The sequence below is a fragment of the Thalassophryne amazonica genome, chromosome 11, assembly GCF_902500255.1.
Source record: "Thalassophryne amazonica chromosome 11, fThaAma1.1, whole genome shotgun sequence".
Lineage (NCBI taxonomy): Eukaryota > Metazoa > Chordata > Actinopteri > Batrachoidiformes > Batrachoididae > Thalassophryne > Thalassophryne amazonica.
In genome coordinates, this window is record NC_047113.1 from 97,207,282 (window position 1) to 97,224,970 (window position 17,689).

At 40.7% G+C, this 17,689-nt stretch overlaps 1 protein-coding gene across 3 annotated transcripts in view; it reads left to right on the forward strand.

The window, feature by feature from the left end:
* hvcn1 (hydrogen voltage-gated channel 1) overlaps window positions 1-17,689 on the forward strand; it is a 75,736-nt gene that overhangs the window by 11,502 nt on the left and 46,545 nt on the right. For 2 of the 3 annotated variants that reach the window (XM_034180879.1, XM_034180880.1), the window contains exons 2-3: window positions 4,716-4,778; window positions 13,433-13,651. In XM_034180879.1, coding sequence (XP_034036770.1) covers window positions 13,478-13,651 — 174 coding nt within the window. In that variant the 5' untranslated portion in view covers window positions 4,716-4,778; window positions 13,433-13,477. The remainder of the gene's footprint in view (window positions 1-4,715; window positions 4,779-13,432; window positions 13,652-17,689) is intronic. The other variant, XM_034180881.1, reaches the window with a different exon arrangement.

Here is a 17,689-nt window from a genome sequence, read left to right on the forward strand (position 1 = left end):
TCAATCAGTGTGAGCTGCACTTAAATGTTGGATTAAAATTAGGACGTTTGATGGATTCATGTGTAAATTTGAGGTTGGACAGAAAATTAATTAATTAATGTCTAAACAGATGAGCTCATCATCCCCTTGAACAGACCACATACATTTTCCAGCAATAGATGTAAATATATGGTGTAAATAAATTACTGCTCAGTGCAAAGTGAGGAACTTTATTAAATTGATGTGAACTAAAATAGAAAGTTATTCCTTTGACATTACCCGACAGGAAGTGGATCCACTGGCAGCACCCAGTTCTTGCATCTATAATTGCAGTAATCCACACAGATCAATGCAGTTGCCCATCAGGACATCTCAGGAAATGTATCACTGAACCCTTCAGGAAACGATTGGTGCCGTTGAATTTCTTGCTCTGAAGTTGGAGCTACAAAATGGCCATTTTCTCACTGTTGTAGGCTGCTACAGATCACCATCTGCTAGTAGTGATACTTTGTCATCACTGAGTGATCAGCTTTCGATTTTAAACTTCAATGAGATTCTACTAATGGGAGAGCTGAACTTGGATTGGTTTTCCTCTGTTTCGGATGGTTTTAAATCTATTTGGGATTCTTTTAACCTAACACAATTAGTTAATGGTTCAACGTGCCGAAACCTTAAATGTCCACAGAAATCCTCTCACTGATTTATTTTTATCTAACTCTCCTCATAAATACCCAGACATTGGTATTTTTGCAAATGATTTGAGCGATCATTGTGTCATAGCCACTATTACACGAGCAAAGCTCCCAAAAACAAGGCCATGAAACGTGATTTTAAACATTTTTGTGAACAGGGTTTTTACCATGAGTTATGGCATTATGACTGGTCTAAGATCACACTTTTTAATGATGTAGAACTTGCCTGGAATTGCTGTTATGAAGCTTTTAGTAGTATTATTAATAAACAGGCCCCACTACGCAAATTTAGTGTGAAAGGTAGAAATAATCCTTGGTTTTCATCTCAGTTTACCAGTCTCCTTAAAGCATGTGATGATGCCTGGGCTAAGGCCAGAAAATCTAAATCCCCAGATGATTGGTTGATTTTCAAACAGCTCAGAAATCGCTTTACTTCCTTGGTTAAAAAGGCTGTCTGATTTTTATATGGATAAAACCACTCGTTATTTAAATGATCCTAAGAAATTTTGGAAAGTAGTCAAGTCTTCCTTTGGGGATGATACTATAGATGAACTGCCTGCTGGCATAGTAAAAGATGCACATGTTTTAGCTGACAAAACAGCTACTCTTAATCATCTTAATGAGCACTTTGTTTCTTCAGGGTTTCTGTTTGAGTCATTACATCCACATCAACTTAATTCTGTTTGAGTCATTACATCCACATCAACTTAATGTGCAAGGACTTTGCCTTCAATCCCCACCTATTAATACTATTGCTTCAGGATTTGATCTGACTCCATTTGATGTAGCTGAGGTCCTTAGAGCTCTAAAACAATTGGATCAATCCAAACCTGCAGGACCTGACAATCTTGAGCCTTTCTTTTTGAGGCCAGCTGCAGATTTTATAGCAGAGTCTCTATGTCATATTTTTAATTTAACTATTTTCCAAAATAGGATTCCGAAAATATAGAAGTCAGCTTGTGTTTTTCCCCTGCTGAAAGGTGGTGACCCCTCCATGGTTAACAATATAGGCCAATCTCCAAATTATGTGTTCTTTCTAAGGTTCTAGAAAAGCTGGTCAGTGAACAACTCAAAAACTTTTTAAATGATCATTGTCTCCTTTCACAAAACCAGTCGGGTTTTCAAAAACAGCACAGCACAATAACTGCTGCTGTTAAAGTGGTAAACGACATCATAGAGGCACTAGATGGTCAAAAATACCACTCAGCTCTTTGTCTAGATTTGTCAAAGGCATTTGATAAAGTCAATCATGCCGTCCTGCTAGATAGACTCCACAAGATTGGGTTATCTAACCGGGCCTTAAACTGGTTTTCCAATTATTTATCAGAGAGAACGCAGTGTTTCGGGCTGCTTTTTCTTCTTTCCTCCCCGTGCAAAAGGGAGTGCCTCAAGGCTCTGTACTGGGGCCTTTGTTGTTTACAATTTATGTAAATAATCTTTGTGATGATTTGTCTGATACTGCATCACATTTTTATGCTGATGACAATGTAATTTACTTTTCCGCTTCCTCAGCCTTAAAATCACTCGAGCTGTTACAGTTGGCCTTTGACACTGTTCAGCTCCGTTTGAAACAGCTCAAGTTGGTGCTGAATGCAGACAAATCAAAGACTATGCTGTTTTCAAATGGCAAACAGCTTCCATCTCCCCTTCCCAGGTTGTCAACCATTTATGGAGCAGAAATTGAAATGGTCACATATTACAAATACTTGGGCATCTTAATTGATAAGAACTTGTCTTTTAAATTGCATATTGATAAACTTGTTTTTAAACTGAAATTGAAACTGGGTTTCTTTTTTAGAAATAAATCATGTTTTTCTTTGCAAGCTTGAAAAAAACTGATCACAACAGTCTTTCTGCCCTTGTTGGACTATGGAGACTTGCTTTTTATGGATGCTCATTAGTTTTTATTTAAACTAGATGTTGTATACCATTGTGCTTTACATTTTATTACTGGTTGCAGTAATCGTATACATCACTGCCCATTATATGCCGCCGCACATTGTTCATCCTTGTCTGTTCGTAGACGCTCTCATTAGCTGAATTTTTTTTATCTATAAATGTATTCTTGGACTTCTGCCTTCATATTTGTGTTATGTGTAGAAACCTCAGCGCTTATGGCCTGCGTTCTCAGGACATTATACTAATGCAGGTCCCAATAGTCAGAACTGAATTGGGCAAAAAGGCTTTTAAAGTTGCTGCCCCATCCACGTGGAACATTTTGCAGAAGGATTTCAAATTGACACATCTTGTAACTTTGGGAGAATTTAAAACAATCGTAAAGGACAGAGAATTAAGGACAATTGGATTGTGTAATTGCGTTTTGTAGCTATGTATTGCAATTCTGGTTTTAGAATGTGTGTGTCTTGTGTTTGATGTAACTACTTTGCTTTTGTGCTGCCGTCTTGGCCAGGTCACTCTTGAAAAAGAGGTTTTAATCTCAATGAGTTTTCTTACCTGGTTAAATAAAGGTATATATATATACGAGGTCTATCAGAAAAGTATCCTACCTTTTTATTTTTTAAAAGAACTATGTGGATTTGAATGACGTGCGATTACACCAATCATGCTTGAACCCTCGTGCGCATGCGTTAGTTTTTTCACGCATGTCGGTGACGTCATTTCCCTGTGGGCAGGCCTTGAGTGAGATGTGGTCCCGCCCTCTCGGCTGAATTCCTTTGTTTCACACGCTGCTCGAGACGCGCGTTGCTTTATCAAAATTTTTTCTGGACCTGTGAGGAATATCCGAGTGGACACTATTCGAGAAATTAAGATGGTTTTCGGTGAAAAGTTTAACGGCTGATGAGAGATTATGGGGTGTTTCTGTCGGTGTAAGGACTTCCCACGGAGCGGGACGTCGCGCAGCGCTTCCAGGCGCCGTCGTCGGCCTGTTTCGACCTGAAAACATCCTAATTTAAGGCTTAATTCACCCAGGACGTTTTGAGAGAACAGAGAAGATTCAGAAGAGGCCGGCATGAGGACTTTATGCGGACACAGCGGTGTAGGCGTTGATAAGCGTTGCTTCTGCTTACGCCTTTAGGCACCATGTATTTTGTTTATTTTTTATATTTCTTTTTGCTTTTGACTTTTCTGTTATGAGTTTGGTTGTTTGTAGATGAGTGAATTTCTGTTATGCATGGGTATCTAATAAATTCAATTCAATTCAAAAAATTATGTCTGACCACATTGGATGAACGTCAATCTTTTTCTTAAAATAACTGTATTTGTGTGTCTCTGTCTTAACAAACGTACACTTTGTTCAAACTACGTAAGAATAAGTCCACCTCTTTGTACATCTCACCTTCAAGCACAGCCTCATACGACCATCCACAAAAAAATATACTTAATCCTAATCCTAATATATTTATCGGACTTTTGTCCACTGCACCAGTGGACAAAATTTTCACTTTCTCCAGAGTTGACAACTGTCCCGCATTTGGCAGGATTCACCCCGGTGTCCCGCATGAGTGTGTGGGACGTCCATTAGTCCCCCCCCCAGACCCCCCTAGTTAGGCTCACGCGTGGGTGCCCCGCATTGGTGACGTCAAATGTTGTCGGATATGTTTCTGAAACACGTGACAAAAATAAACTTTTTCACGGGGGAGGAACTTCAGGCAAATTTAGGCTGATTTAATGTTACCGCTTATTAATAGAGGACACACGTCTGTAATTATAAATATAAGACAATTTGCTTGTTTTTTTTACAGTCACACTTTTAATTCGGCTCACATTAAATCCACCAAAGGGCACGGAGCGGCAGTTAAATGTCGAATTCACAAACTATTTTTCAACGTTTGCAGACAGATGTGCATTTAAAGACAACGAGCATATTTTGGTTTTCTTTGGTAACGGTGTCAGGATTAATGACTGATGATAAATTTTGTCATCCACAACAAACCCAGCGGATTTCCAGGTAGGCGAATTCACTAAAACCTTCATTTTTGTAACGGAGTTTGGCACGAAGCGGCAGAACGAAGCTCGAAGGCGGAGTTGTTGGTTTTTTTTTTTTTGCTTGCTTGCTTGCTGTGAAGTTAGTGAGTTAGTGAGTTAGCTGACGTTTTCTCAGAGAAGAACTGTGCTTCCACCGTTTCAGGCAGCGGGGAGAAGAAGGTAAGCTGTTTTTCTGATGAGGCACAAAAGGAAGGTTTTAGTTAAACTGCGCGTTCAGCAGTCGGATGTTTTAAATCACGAGTTCAGTCCAACATCTGCGCAATAAATTACAAAAACCGAACCGTAAGAACTGAAGGCTCTCTGTGGGAACAGCTACACGTTTTTACTTAACATTTAGGTTTTTGTCACTTGTTTTGAAGTGCTCTTTTTCACTTAAAGACGTGGTTGGAAAAAGCTGAAGTGCAGAGGCGTGTGCAGCTCGTCGGGGGGTCCACAGGGGCCCCCCGAAGTAAAGTCTCTGGACTATTCCAGGATTTTTAGACGTGCGCTTCTCAGTAAAAATAAACAGTGCACAGATCTGTCAGTGGTCATACTGAAATCATACCACCAACCTACAGCTGCTGTTGTGGACTTAATTGTCTTGTGTGTCTGTGATTGGAGAGTCTGATCAAGTTCGTTGGTTATTTGGGGAGGAGGGGAGGTGATGGTCTAGTTTAATTTAATTTATTAATTTATATAGCGCCAAATCACGACAACGTCGCACCAAGGCGCTTCACATAATTCACAACAACACAAATTAATCTAAATTCAAAATTAAAAGCAAGAAAAGCACAGTTAAAAGAATAGAATAAAAAGAAATTACAAAGCAAGCACAAACAGATTAAAAAATTATTGATAAGACAGTCTAAAAAAGTGGGTCTTCAGTCTTGATTTAAAAATCTCCACCGTGTCAGACTGCCGAATAACAGCAGGTAGATTGTTCCAAAGAGCCGGACCACGGTAGGAGAAGGCTCTATACCCCACAGACTTTTTGTTCATCCTCGGAACACACAGAAGCCCTGCGCCCTGCGAACGCAAAGGCCTCGCAGGTACGTAGGGCTTAACCAAGTCTGCCAAGTAGGAAGGCGCCAGTCCATGAACAATTTTATAAACCAACAATAAAACTTTAAAATCCAGTCTGGCAGAAACCGGTAGCCAATGAAGGGATGCCAGAATGGGAGTAATGTGGTCAAACCTTCTACTTTGTGTCAAAATTCTGGCAGCAGCATTCTGCACCAACTGAAGTCCTCGAATGCTAGACTGCGGCAGACCAGAAAAGAAAGCATGTGGTTAAGGTGTTGGGCTTTGGCTTGAGTTGCTTGACATCGGGGTGAATGTGAGGCATAATTGTAAAGCGCTTTGAGCGTCTGATGCAGATGGAAAAGCGCTATATAAATGCAGTCCATTTACCATTTATTTTTTGCACCAGCAGTAAAGTAATTAATATAGTGATGATTTGTATTAAGTACTTGTCCAATTACTTATGGCCTCTGAAAATGGAGGATTCATAATCCGCTGTAATTGCTGAATGTTTAAGGTTTAAGGTAGTGTTTTTGTGATACTTCTTGAATTAAAGCTGAAGGTCGATGCTATAAGTGCACCCTGTTTCAGTTTAGAAAATGTCGCTGCTCAAATATTTAGAAACCTGATTGTCATCATGTGAAAATCATAAACTATGGCCACGCTGTATTTATAATGGCAAAGGCTATTCGCCCAACCGTTGGGCAGATAAATTTAATGTCTTACCTTATTCACACCACTGTGATTGTGTATTTGACACGTTTTGTGCTTCTAAACTACGTTTTTACACCACTTTTTTAAGGCTCTATTGCGGCATGAAAAGTGGCGTATGTTTGACACATTTAACGGCACCGTCTTTAATTACTGCGAAAAAAAAAACCGCTATGGATGAAAGCACAGAAACGTCATTTAAGTATTTTGAACGGAAGCCTGTTAACGACGACGAAACAGTTTTTAGGAACAAAATGCTGCGTGTTGCCTGTAAAATGGTGTTAGTTTGACACAGTTCCCTGGGTGTGATGAACCAAACAGAACCTCTTTAGATCATAGCCCCTCCACAGGCTGCGAACCCTCCCACAGCTGGCGAGAAAATAGCCGCCCTTTTTCCCCGCGTTGAAACGGTGAGTGAACTTACAAGCGCGCTCATTGGTCAGTTGTGGTCGGGCATATATGCTCGCGTATTTTCTTTATTGAACCAAGGGTTGGGCGTATAGTCACTCCGGTTTATAACATCCGCCAAGGACCTAATACAATCACCAGCATTTATTTATCTATTTGTCTCTCTGTCTGTTAGCAGGATTACGTCAAAACTACTGGACGTATTTTGACAAACATTTCACCATAGATAGATATCAGGCCATGGAAGACTCCACTGAATTTTGAAGGTGATCTGGATCAGGATCCAGATTCTGGATCATGTTTTCATTTTGAAGGATTATGTCAAAACTACTTCACAGATTTTCACCGCCTGCATGTGTGATGCAGTGTACACTTTAACAAATTAGAAGATATATGTATTTAATGCAGTGGTGGTGGCCAAGTGGATAGTTTCAGTGCTGAAGGTTTCCGTTTCAAACCCCACTATCCTGCCACATTTCTCCATGTAATATGAAATGAGAAAGAAATGGGAGTGTGTTTTCCAATTTTTATTATAATTTTCTAGCAGCTGGCAACTCTCTTTTTTGTCAACATAATAATAATAATGAAATTTAAAATGAGGTTTATTTTCATAATTAACTGGTTTATTTAATGGAGAAAAAGAATCACATTTGATTTCATTGCCATGGGAATGCTAACATTTCAGTTTAGATTTTCTTTTGACCCACAGATGAAGACTAAAAATTAGGGAGAAAAAATTGCACTACATTAACACTACATTATCAAATTTCCATCAAACCTAAAACATTTGCAGATTAGTTAATGCTAAGTATTTACACATTTAGGCACCTTAATTTTTCCTCCCTGAAAGACAGATTAAAAAAGCGTCTAATGACAGACATTTAGCATGTAAGGGCGTGTTTATTCAAATTTGCAATTCATGGATGTTTTGTATGAGTTCTATTGTAGCCTGTGGTCTTTTGATGTCAATTTTGGGAGCACTTCTAAAATATAAAAAATAATAATGTGCAAACGTTTGTGGGTTTTTTTTTGTGGGGGGCGGGGGGAGTTGCTCGGAAGGTGTCTTGCCCGGGGAGTAATTCAGTGTAAATGCGCCACTGTGCACAGATGATCCGGGCTGTGACACCACGACACTGCACCTCTTATTTCAATCAATCAATCAACTTTTTTCTTGTATAGCGCCAAATCACAACAAACAGTTGCCCCAAGGCGCTCCACATTGCAAGGCAAGGCCATACAATAATTATGAAACACAGTCTACGTCTAAAGCAACATAACCAAGGGATGGTCCAGGGTCACCCGATCCAGCCCTAACTATAAGCCTTAGCGAAAAGGAAAGTTTTAAGCCTAATCTTAAAAGTAGAGAGGGTATCTGTCTCCCTGATCTGAATTGGGAGCTGGTTCCACAGGAGAGGAGCCTGAAAGCTGAAGGCTCTGCCACCCATTCTACTCTTACAAACCCTAGGAACTACAAGTAAGCCCGCAGTCTGAGAGCGAAGCGCTCTAATGGGGTAATATGGTACTATGAGGTCCCTAAGATAAGATGGGACCTGATTATTCAAAACCTTATAAGTAAGAAGAAGAATTTTAAATTCTATTCTAGCATTAACAGGAAGCCAATGAAGGGAGGCCAACACGGGTGAGATATGCTCTCTCCTGCTAGTCCCCGTCAGTACTCTAGCTGCAGCATTCTGAACCAACTGAAGGCTTTTTAGGGAACTTTTAGGACAACCTGATAATAATGAATTACAATAGTCCAGCCTAGAGGAAACAAATGCATGAATTAGTTTTTCAGCATCACTCTGAGACAAGACCTTTCTGATTTTAGAGATATTGCGTAAATGCAAAAAGGCAGTCCTACATATTTGTTTAATATGCGCTTTGAATGACATATCCTGATCAAAAATAACTCCAAGATTTCTCACAGTATTACTAGAGATCAGGGAAATGCCATCCAGAGTAACGATCTGGTTAGACACCATGCTTCTAAGATTTGTGGGGCCAAGTACAATAACTTCAGTTTTATCTGAGTTTAAAAGCAGGAAATTAGAGGTCATCCATGTCTTTATGTCTGTAAGACAATCCTGCAGTTTAGCTAATTGGTGCGTATCCTCTGGCTTCATGGATAGATAAAGCTGGGTATCATCTGCGTAACAATGAAAATTTAAGCAATACCGTCTAATAATACTGCCCAAGGGAAGCATGTATAAAGTGAATAAAATTGGTCCTAGCACAGAACCTTGTGGAACTCCATAATTAACTTTAGTCTGTGAAGAAGATTCCCCATTTACATGAACAAACTGTAATCTATTAGACAAATATGATTCAAACCACCGCAGCGCAATGCCTTTAATACCTATGACATGCTCTAATCTCTGTAATAAAATTTTATGGTCAACAGTATCAAAAGCAGCACTGAGGTCCAACAGAACAAGCACAGAGATAAGTCCACTGTCCGAAGCCATAAGAAGATCATTTGTAACCTTCACTAATGCTGTTTCTGTACTATGATGAATTCTAAAACCTGACTGAAACTCTTCAAATAGACCATTCCTCTGCAGGTGATCAGTTAGCTGTTTTACAACTACCCTCTCAAGAATCTTTGAGAGAAAAGGAAGGTTGGAGATTGGCCTATAATTAGCTAAGATAGCTGGGTCAAGTGATGGCTTTTTAAGTAATGGTTTAATTACTGCCACCTTAAAGGCCTGTGGTACATAACCAACTAACAAAGATAGATTGATCATATTTAAGATTGAAGCATTAAATAATGGTAGGACTTCCTTGAGCAGCCTGGCAGGAATGGGGTCTAATAAGCATGTTGATGGTTTGGATGAAGTAACTAATGAAAATAACTCAGACAGAACAATCGGAGAGAAAGAGTCTAACCAAATACCGGCATCACTGAAAGCAGCCAAAGATAACGATACATCTTTGGGATGGTTATGAGTAATTTTTTCTCTAATAGTCAAAATTTTGTTAGCAAAGAAAGTCATGAAGTCATTACTAGTTAAAGTTAATGGAATACTCAGCTCAATAGAGCTCTGACTCTTTGTCAGCCTGGCTACAGTGCTGAAAAGAAACCTGGGGTTGTTCTTATTTTCTTCAATTAGTGATGAGTAGAAAGATGTCCTAGCTTCACGAAGGGCTTTCTTATAGAGCAACAAACTCTTTTTCCAGGCTAAGTGAAGATCTTCTAAATTAGTGAGACGCCATTTCCTCTCCAACTTACGGGTTATCTGCTTTAAGCTACGAGTTTGTGAGTTATACCACGGAGTCAGACACTTCTGATTTAAAGCTCTCTTTTTCAGAGGAGCTACAGCTCCTTTAACACGACACCTTCACGTGGCGTCTCTCTGAATATAATATTGATCAGTTTGATGTGTCACTGATCGTTTTCCATCCAGTGTTGTCTTTGTGTAGTGACGAGGAGCCTACAGCTTCCTCTGCACAGCTCGGCAACAATTTTCTCAAAAAAGATGTTGCAAACCTAAAAAAGAAGAAGTAAACACAGATTGTAACACATGTGGAGAAACACGTCTGTGTGGTGACTTGCTTCATCAGACTGCTGACTTCTGCACTCTTTAATGTAAAACTAACTGAGAGGTGAATTATTTTAGTCTTTCAAAGGCCACAGTAGAAATAAATGTTTTTGTTTTCTTCTGTTATATTTGTAAATTACAGTTTGATGTCAAATCAAAATCCAGATGAATTATTAACTGAAAATCATTCTGATATTCAGTAGTTTGTTTGTCATTTATCATTTTGGTCCCAGTTAGTTTTTATGTTGTTTCTGATCTACAAGATCTTGTTTTACATTTAACACTTCTGTCTTATGAAGCACTGATCAGACACTTGAACACACTTCCTGAAACACTGTTCATTATCATGTGAAGTTGTATTGAATTCACTAAAAAGGAAAGGTAATTGACAAATGAATCAATAGTGCTAATAATTAGTTGCACTTATAACATTTATTAATCTTCCAGTGGTTTTGCTTTTGTAATCCTCAGAATGATCGTATCCACATCATCATCAATCACATACTATTTATGTTTAATGGACTTTGTAAGCACAACTCCTCCTGTGTCACCTTGTGGCTTTCCATGAAACTTCATGCAATGATAGCACACCATGTGAAGATGTGCAGGAAGGAAAATAATTCCAGTCTGACTTAAACATGGAGATAATTAGATTTTGTATTTAATTGATGCATAATACTGGATGATGTTGACTTCATAATTGCGACTCCTGCCTTATGGGTTGCAATGATTTGTCAGTACTGGAGCATATTAATATTCAGTCATGTTCAGGGCTGTTGCACTTCACTGATGTGCACATTTTTCGTCACTGCCTGTGTTGTGAGATTGCAAAGTAAAGTCACGTTATACATGATGAAAAATACCGACTATCTCAGCGACAGTAATACATACAACAACAGTGAATTTAACATAAAATTTAATGACATAAGCATAAATACTCATGGAAAAAGACAAAATTTCAACTTGCTTCTTCACCTCAGGCAGCCTTATGGGCGCTATGCACTCAGACAGGCAGGCGTTAATCCGTGTCCGTTTTCTCTACACCACAGCGCTGTCCAACTGGAGCACTCCAGCTTCAAGGGGGTGATAAGTGTCATTGTTTGATATTATCTTCAGACTTAAATATGTCGTGACTAATGAACACTATAAATCAAACCCCTTTGCCCTCAGTGCCAGGCTTTGTGCTGGTGTCACAGAGCAAACGGTCCCCCTAAAAATTGGTCCCCCCACGGATTAACACCTCGTTTCGGTTTCAAACTGCACTCCAGTCATCATCTATCTCAGCAACAGATATCTGAAGCTTTACTTTAGTACAACAGTCATTTCTACATAAATTCAGCATTATTTAATCATAAAAGGTGGCGGAAGTGATCAGAGCACTGCAGCTAAAAGAGCTTCTAGCTGATGTGTTCACTGCGTGTGCGACATTTCAAAGCCCCACAGAATTTTGCCTTGTTTCTGCTTAAAACGGCCTCATTTCTACTTAAAACTGACTTTAGAATGATTTTAGAGGTTTTACCTTATCATCTGATGGTTAATAATCCCATTAATCCATTTGATTGCTTTGGCTGAAGAGACTCGGACGTGCTACTGTGGTCCGAAATGACGCATGCGCAGATGCAAAAGGTGAACCGATTTTTAGGGGTGGACCATTCGGTCTGCGACACCAGTATTTGCACCCTATGCACAAATATTTTTTGTGTATTCCATCAGTAAAGGTTTTTGTCTGTCAGACAATGTAGATCTTATGTTGCAATAAATGCTGCTCTTTTCAGCAATAACTGACAGATGACTGTTGTTCAGAACACTGAAAGTGGGCATTTCACTACTGCCCATAATTTACCAGGTTTATATCCAGAGTTAATATTTGATGTTAATGTTTGATGGCCGTCCCAGGGTGGTGGCTAGACTCAAATAGACGTCTGTGATGGGTTCCACAAGAATCAAAATGTAAAAAAAAAAAAGCTCCAGTAAATTGAAGTCTACCATTTTATTTGTCTGATGATAAATATTCCAAAAAGGTATACAGTATAATACTTTTTCAAGTCCCTAGAGATATTTGACCAAGATGATCAATCCCAGGTTTTACCACACTGAGTGGTGGGGACCAGTATCTGCCCCCGCTGAGGCAGATACAGCATGACCCTACTGTCCTGGTCTGCAGTGGCAGGGATTCTAGAGGCTGATCCTCTCATCAGCTGTCATTTCCTGAATCTCAGTAGGATTGCAAAGGTGGTGAAGGAGTTAAAAGGCAGAAAAGCTGCAAGAATCTGGAGTATCTTTGCTGAACTTCTTCAGGTGGGTGGCAGTGCTGCTCTCCTTAACCTCTGAGTTGTGTATATGTTTCTCTCCTCTGTTGCTCCCCTCGGGATGCAAACTCATGATCTCCAGCATGGGAGGCAAGCAAGGCTAAAACCCATGGGCTCTGGCATCTGTGACCAGACTGTAAAATCATTGCAAAGCTTGATGACACACCTCTGGTGGACATTATTTCAGAAATCATCATCTGGAAGAGGTGGCCCAGATGAAAATTAGGTGCCATAGTAACAATGCTGTCAGACACATGACTAAGAAAAAGGAGGCAACCCTGGTAAAAGAAAGCACTTCAAAGTCTCAGCCACCTTCTACGTATGTGTCCCGTCAGCTACTCAAGAAGTTCTTATTGAGCACTGAAAGATTATTTTGGCAGAGAGCGCCGCTGCCTGGATTAGGAGCAACTTAAGAAATATCTGTTAGGTTTTGAGATGACTGTGTGGTTAACGGGGTGGACCATGTGATGACCTCTCAAAATCATCACAGTGATGGACACGTCTCTCTCTGCTGCTGCCCAGCAGTGGACAGTCCTTCAGAACGTCTTCTCTTCACCACCAGCAGTGTCTGCAACCAAGTATTCTGTCTGATAGGACGACCTGTCCTTCATGTCCTCAGTGTTCAGACTGCTGCAGCTGCTTATTTACATACTTAGTCATTATTCTGAATGTTGCATATTTTTTTTACCTTCTATAAGCAAAACCAGAATCAGGCACCTGAACATTTCACTTATTTGCATGATTATGCAAATAATCCATAACATTTGATTGGAATAAAGAGGTTTTCCTGTTTCTTGGGGCAATATGGTGTCCTGTTTTAGAAACGACTGAATGCCCTCTGTTTCAGGTGAACTGAGGTCAGGTGGGACGTGGTCCACTCCTTCCTGCTGTCATGGCTCGGTACCTGAGGTACTTCACCACTGTGGGCGATGAGCAGCCGGGTCAGTGGGAAGAAGAAGAGCTGCATGTTGCCAGTGAGGAGCTGGGTCCAGCCACCAGCCAGTACCCAGTCACGCTGACCTTCAGGGACTCCCTGCGCCGGCTCTACAGCTCCAACAGGTTCCAGGTACGTCTCCACAAGACTGCTCCAAGTTTACTTAAAATCTGAAAAGGCTCAAAGAGAAACATTACAGTTTGATGATGATCCACACAAAAGGGTCATAACAATGCAATTAAAAAAAAACAACAAAACTTATTTTATTTTACTACAAGCAGCAGACCGAAGCTTTGGAAATGGCAAATAACAAACAAACAAAAAACTAATACTTTAACCACCTGCTCCTCATTTTCAGCATCCATGTATTTCTGTTATTCCCTGACAGACACGTCTGTCACGAGTGCCGACATACTGACAGTGGTGATGTTCAACGTGCCAGAGTTTTGACTGACAGGCGCCATATTGTTTTCAAAGTCAGAGTGTATGTGGCACACACCTCAACACAGCGGGTTGTTGGATGCATGGTTTTACTCTCCAGAAAGCTTCAAAATAACGAGATGTTGTGTATAAGGAAAACAAAAACTGCTCCTGCAGATACAGAAAGGATAGCTGTGTGGTCAAGGCAATTCATAGACAGCAGCGCCCAGCTCATATCTGTCAGGTAAATTGATCTCATCAGTGTCAGACCAAAATATATATATTTTTAACAGCACCAATAAAAATAAAAAAATACCACCAAATGTTATTATTCTGGAAATCAACAATTCATCACATCAGCAACAAAAAGATGAGGAGTAAAGAGCTTCGTTCTTCTTTTTGCTGTAGCTGCTGCACATGTAAGTCAAACACCTGTTGAAATAACTTGCTTTAATAGTAATACCCCATCACACTAGCACTTGGAAGACCAAGGACTGGTCAAATGACCAATCTACCTCTAAAGGCCCACAGGATGGTCAAATGACCAAGATCCCCTGTGGAGAGCTACTTCTGTTATGTAAACAAGGAAGTCTCAGAACACCTCAGGGGAGGGGCTGACTTGGCTAGCCACATTCTTGTGTTTGCATACGAGGTCTGTCCATAAAGTATCGTACCTTTTTATTTTTTTCAAAAACTATATGGATTTCATTCATATGTTTTTGCGTCAGACATGCTTGAACCCTTGTACGCATGTGTGAGTTTTTCCACGCCTGTCGGTGACGTCATTCGCCTGTGAGCACGCCTTGTGGAAGGAGTGGTCCCGCCCCCTCGTCGGATTTTCATTGTCTGGAAATGGCGGAATGAAAAGGACTTTTTTCCATCAGAATTTTTTCAGAAGCTGTTAGAGACTGGCACCTAGAAACCATTCAAAAAATTTATCTGGCTTTCAGTGAAAATTTTACGGGCTTCACAGAGAATAAGGACTTTAACTACAGGTTTAAGGACCCCTTTAATGACGGTCGGTGCGCCGCGCTGCGAGCTGCGAGCTGCGATGATGCGGCACAAACCACTGGATCATTTCTAAGCTGATGGCTCTGTGGATACGAGACCGTCATGTGCTATCATGTCTATCTCGGCTTTCAGTGCTTACCAGTCGAGTGAGTATAAAAGAACTTGTGGAGAGCTGGACATGTCCCAGCTTGTCCTCTAACACTCCGAAACGGAGGTGTTCCTTTGTCTCGCTTCATCAGCGAATCGGTCGTGACGCGTGAAGCCTCCACGCGGCTTTCCATGACAAAATCTCTTGTTAAAAGTGAAATCTGCCGGAAAATGGCTGATGTCCAGGTCTTGTGATAACCAGAGAAAGAGCACATGACGGTCTCGTATCCACAGAGCCATCAGCTTAGAAATGATCCAGTGGTTTGTCCCGCATCATCGCAGCTCGCAGCGCGGCGCACCGACCGTCATTAAAGGGGTCCTTAAACCTGTAGTTAAAGTCCTTATTCTCTGTGAAGCCCGTAAAATGTTCACTGAAAGCCAGATAAATTTTTTGAATGGTTTCTAGGTGCCAGTCTCTAACAGCTTCTGAAAAAATTCTGATGGAAAAAAAGTCCTTTTCATTCCGCCATTTCCAGACAATGAAAATCCGACGAGGGGGCGGGACCACTCCTTCCACAAGGCGTGCTCACAGGCGAATGACGTCACCGACAGGCGTGGAAAAACTCACGCATGCGCACGAGGGTTCAAGCATGTCTGACGCAAAAACATATGAATGAAATCCATATAGTTTTTGAAAAAATATAAAAGGTACGATACTTTATGGACAGACCTCGTATTTAATGTCTGAAAGGGCTGCTGATTTGTGCTTAGGTGGATAAATAACTTTACCCAGGGGGGAGAGATGAAATTTTGTTTTCTGAATTGTATTGAAATGTACCAAAAAACACACCAAAAGAAAACGTTTTCTGGATTTTATTGAAATGTACCAAAAAACACACCAAAAGAAAACTTTGTTTTCTGAATTGTATTGAAATGTACCAAAAAACACACCAAAAGAAAACTTGTTTTCTGAATTGTATTGAAATGTACTAAAAAACACACCAAAAGAAAACTTTGTTTTCTGGATTTTATTGAAATGTACCAAAAAACACACCAAAAGAAAACTTTGTTTTCTGGATTTTATTGAAATGTACAAAAATGTACCAAAAAAACACACCAGAAAACCAAAATATATACAATAGGTACAGGTTACAGTCACTTACAATGACTGACAGTCCCCACACTGCCATGGAAGGTCTTTTGTGCATTTGCCACAAGTATACCTGTCGCATTTCAATACAATTCAGAAAACAAAATTTCATCTCTCCCCCAGGGTAAAGTTATTTATCCACCTAAGCACAAATCAGCAGCCCTTTCAGCTAAGCAGGCACTTCTTCTTCTTCTTCTTCTTCTTCTTTGTCTTTCAGCTGTTCCCGTTAGGGGTCGCCACAGCAGATCAATCATTTCCATCTCACCCTGTCCTCTGTATCTTCCTCTGTCACACCAACCACCTGCATGTCCTCCCTCAGCACATCCATAAACCTCCTCTTTGTCCTCCCTCTTCTCCTCCTGCCTGGTGGATCCATCCTCAGCATCCTTCTCCCTGTATACCCTGGGTCCCTCCTCTGCACATGTCCAAACCATCTCAATCTCGCCTCTCTGACTTTGTCTCCAAACCGTCCCACCTGAGCTGTCCCTCTGATATGTTCATTCCTAATCTTGTCCATTCTTGTCACTCCCAAAGAGAATCTCAACATCTTCAGCTCTGCCACCTCCAGCTCTGCCTCCTGTCTTTTTGTTAGTGCCACCGTCTCTAAACCATACAACATAGCTGGTCTCACTACTGTCTTGTAAACCTTCCCCTTCACTCTTGCTGATATTCTTCGGTCACAAATCACTCCTGCCACCTTTCTCCACCCACTCCACCCTGCCTGCACTCTCTTCTTCACCTCTCTACCACACTCTCCATTACTTTGAACAGTTGACCCCAAATATTTAAACTCATCTACTTTCACCACTTCTACTCCTTGTAACTGTACTATTCCACTGGGCTCTCTCTCATTCACACACATGTACTCAGTCTTGCTTCTACTGACTTTCATTCCCCTTCTCTCCAAAGCATATCTCCACTTCTCCAGACTAGACTCAACTTGCTCTCTACTCTCACTACAGATCACAATGTCATCTGCAAACATCATAGTCCATGGGGACTCCTGTCTGATCTCATCCGTCAACCTGTCAATCACCACTGCAAACAAGAAAGGACTCAGAGCTGATCCTTGATGTAATCCCACCTCCACCTTGAATGAGTCTGTCATTCCGACTGCGCATCTCATGCAAACACAAGAATGTGGCTAGCCAAGTCAGCCCCTCCCCTGAGGTGTTCTGAGACTTCCTTGTTTACATAACAGAAGTAGCTCTCCACAGGAGATCTTGGGGTCATTTGATTCTTGTGGACTTTACAGGTAGAAGAGAAAAGCTTGGACCTCCCAGTGCTAGAGCACGACTTGGACAAAACACCCAAACGCGGCGGAGTCAGTCATACCGCATTCATACTGCGACAGAAATAGACGTTTGAATGTCATTCGTGCAATTTGACCTGCAATCGAACTGCATTCGACCTGTAGCATGAATTGCATGAATGCCGTGCGACTTGACATTTGAACAACATCTGTGCAAGTTGTGCTGCATACGAGCTACATTCAAATTCCC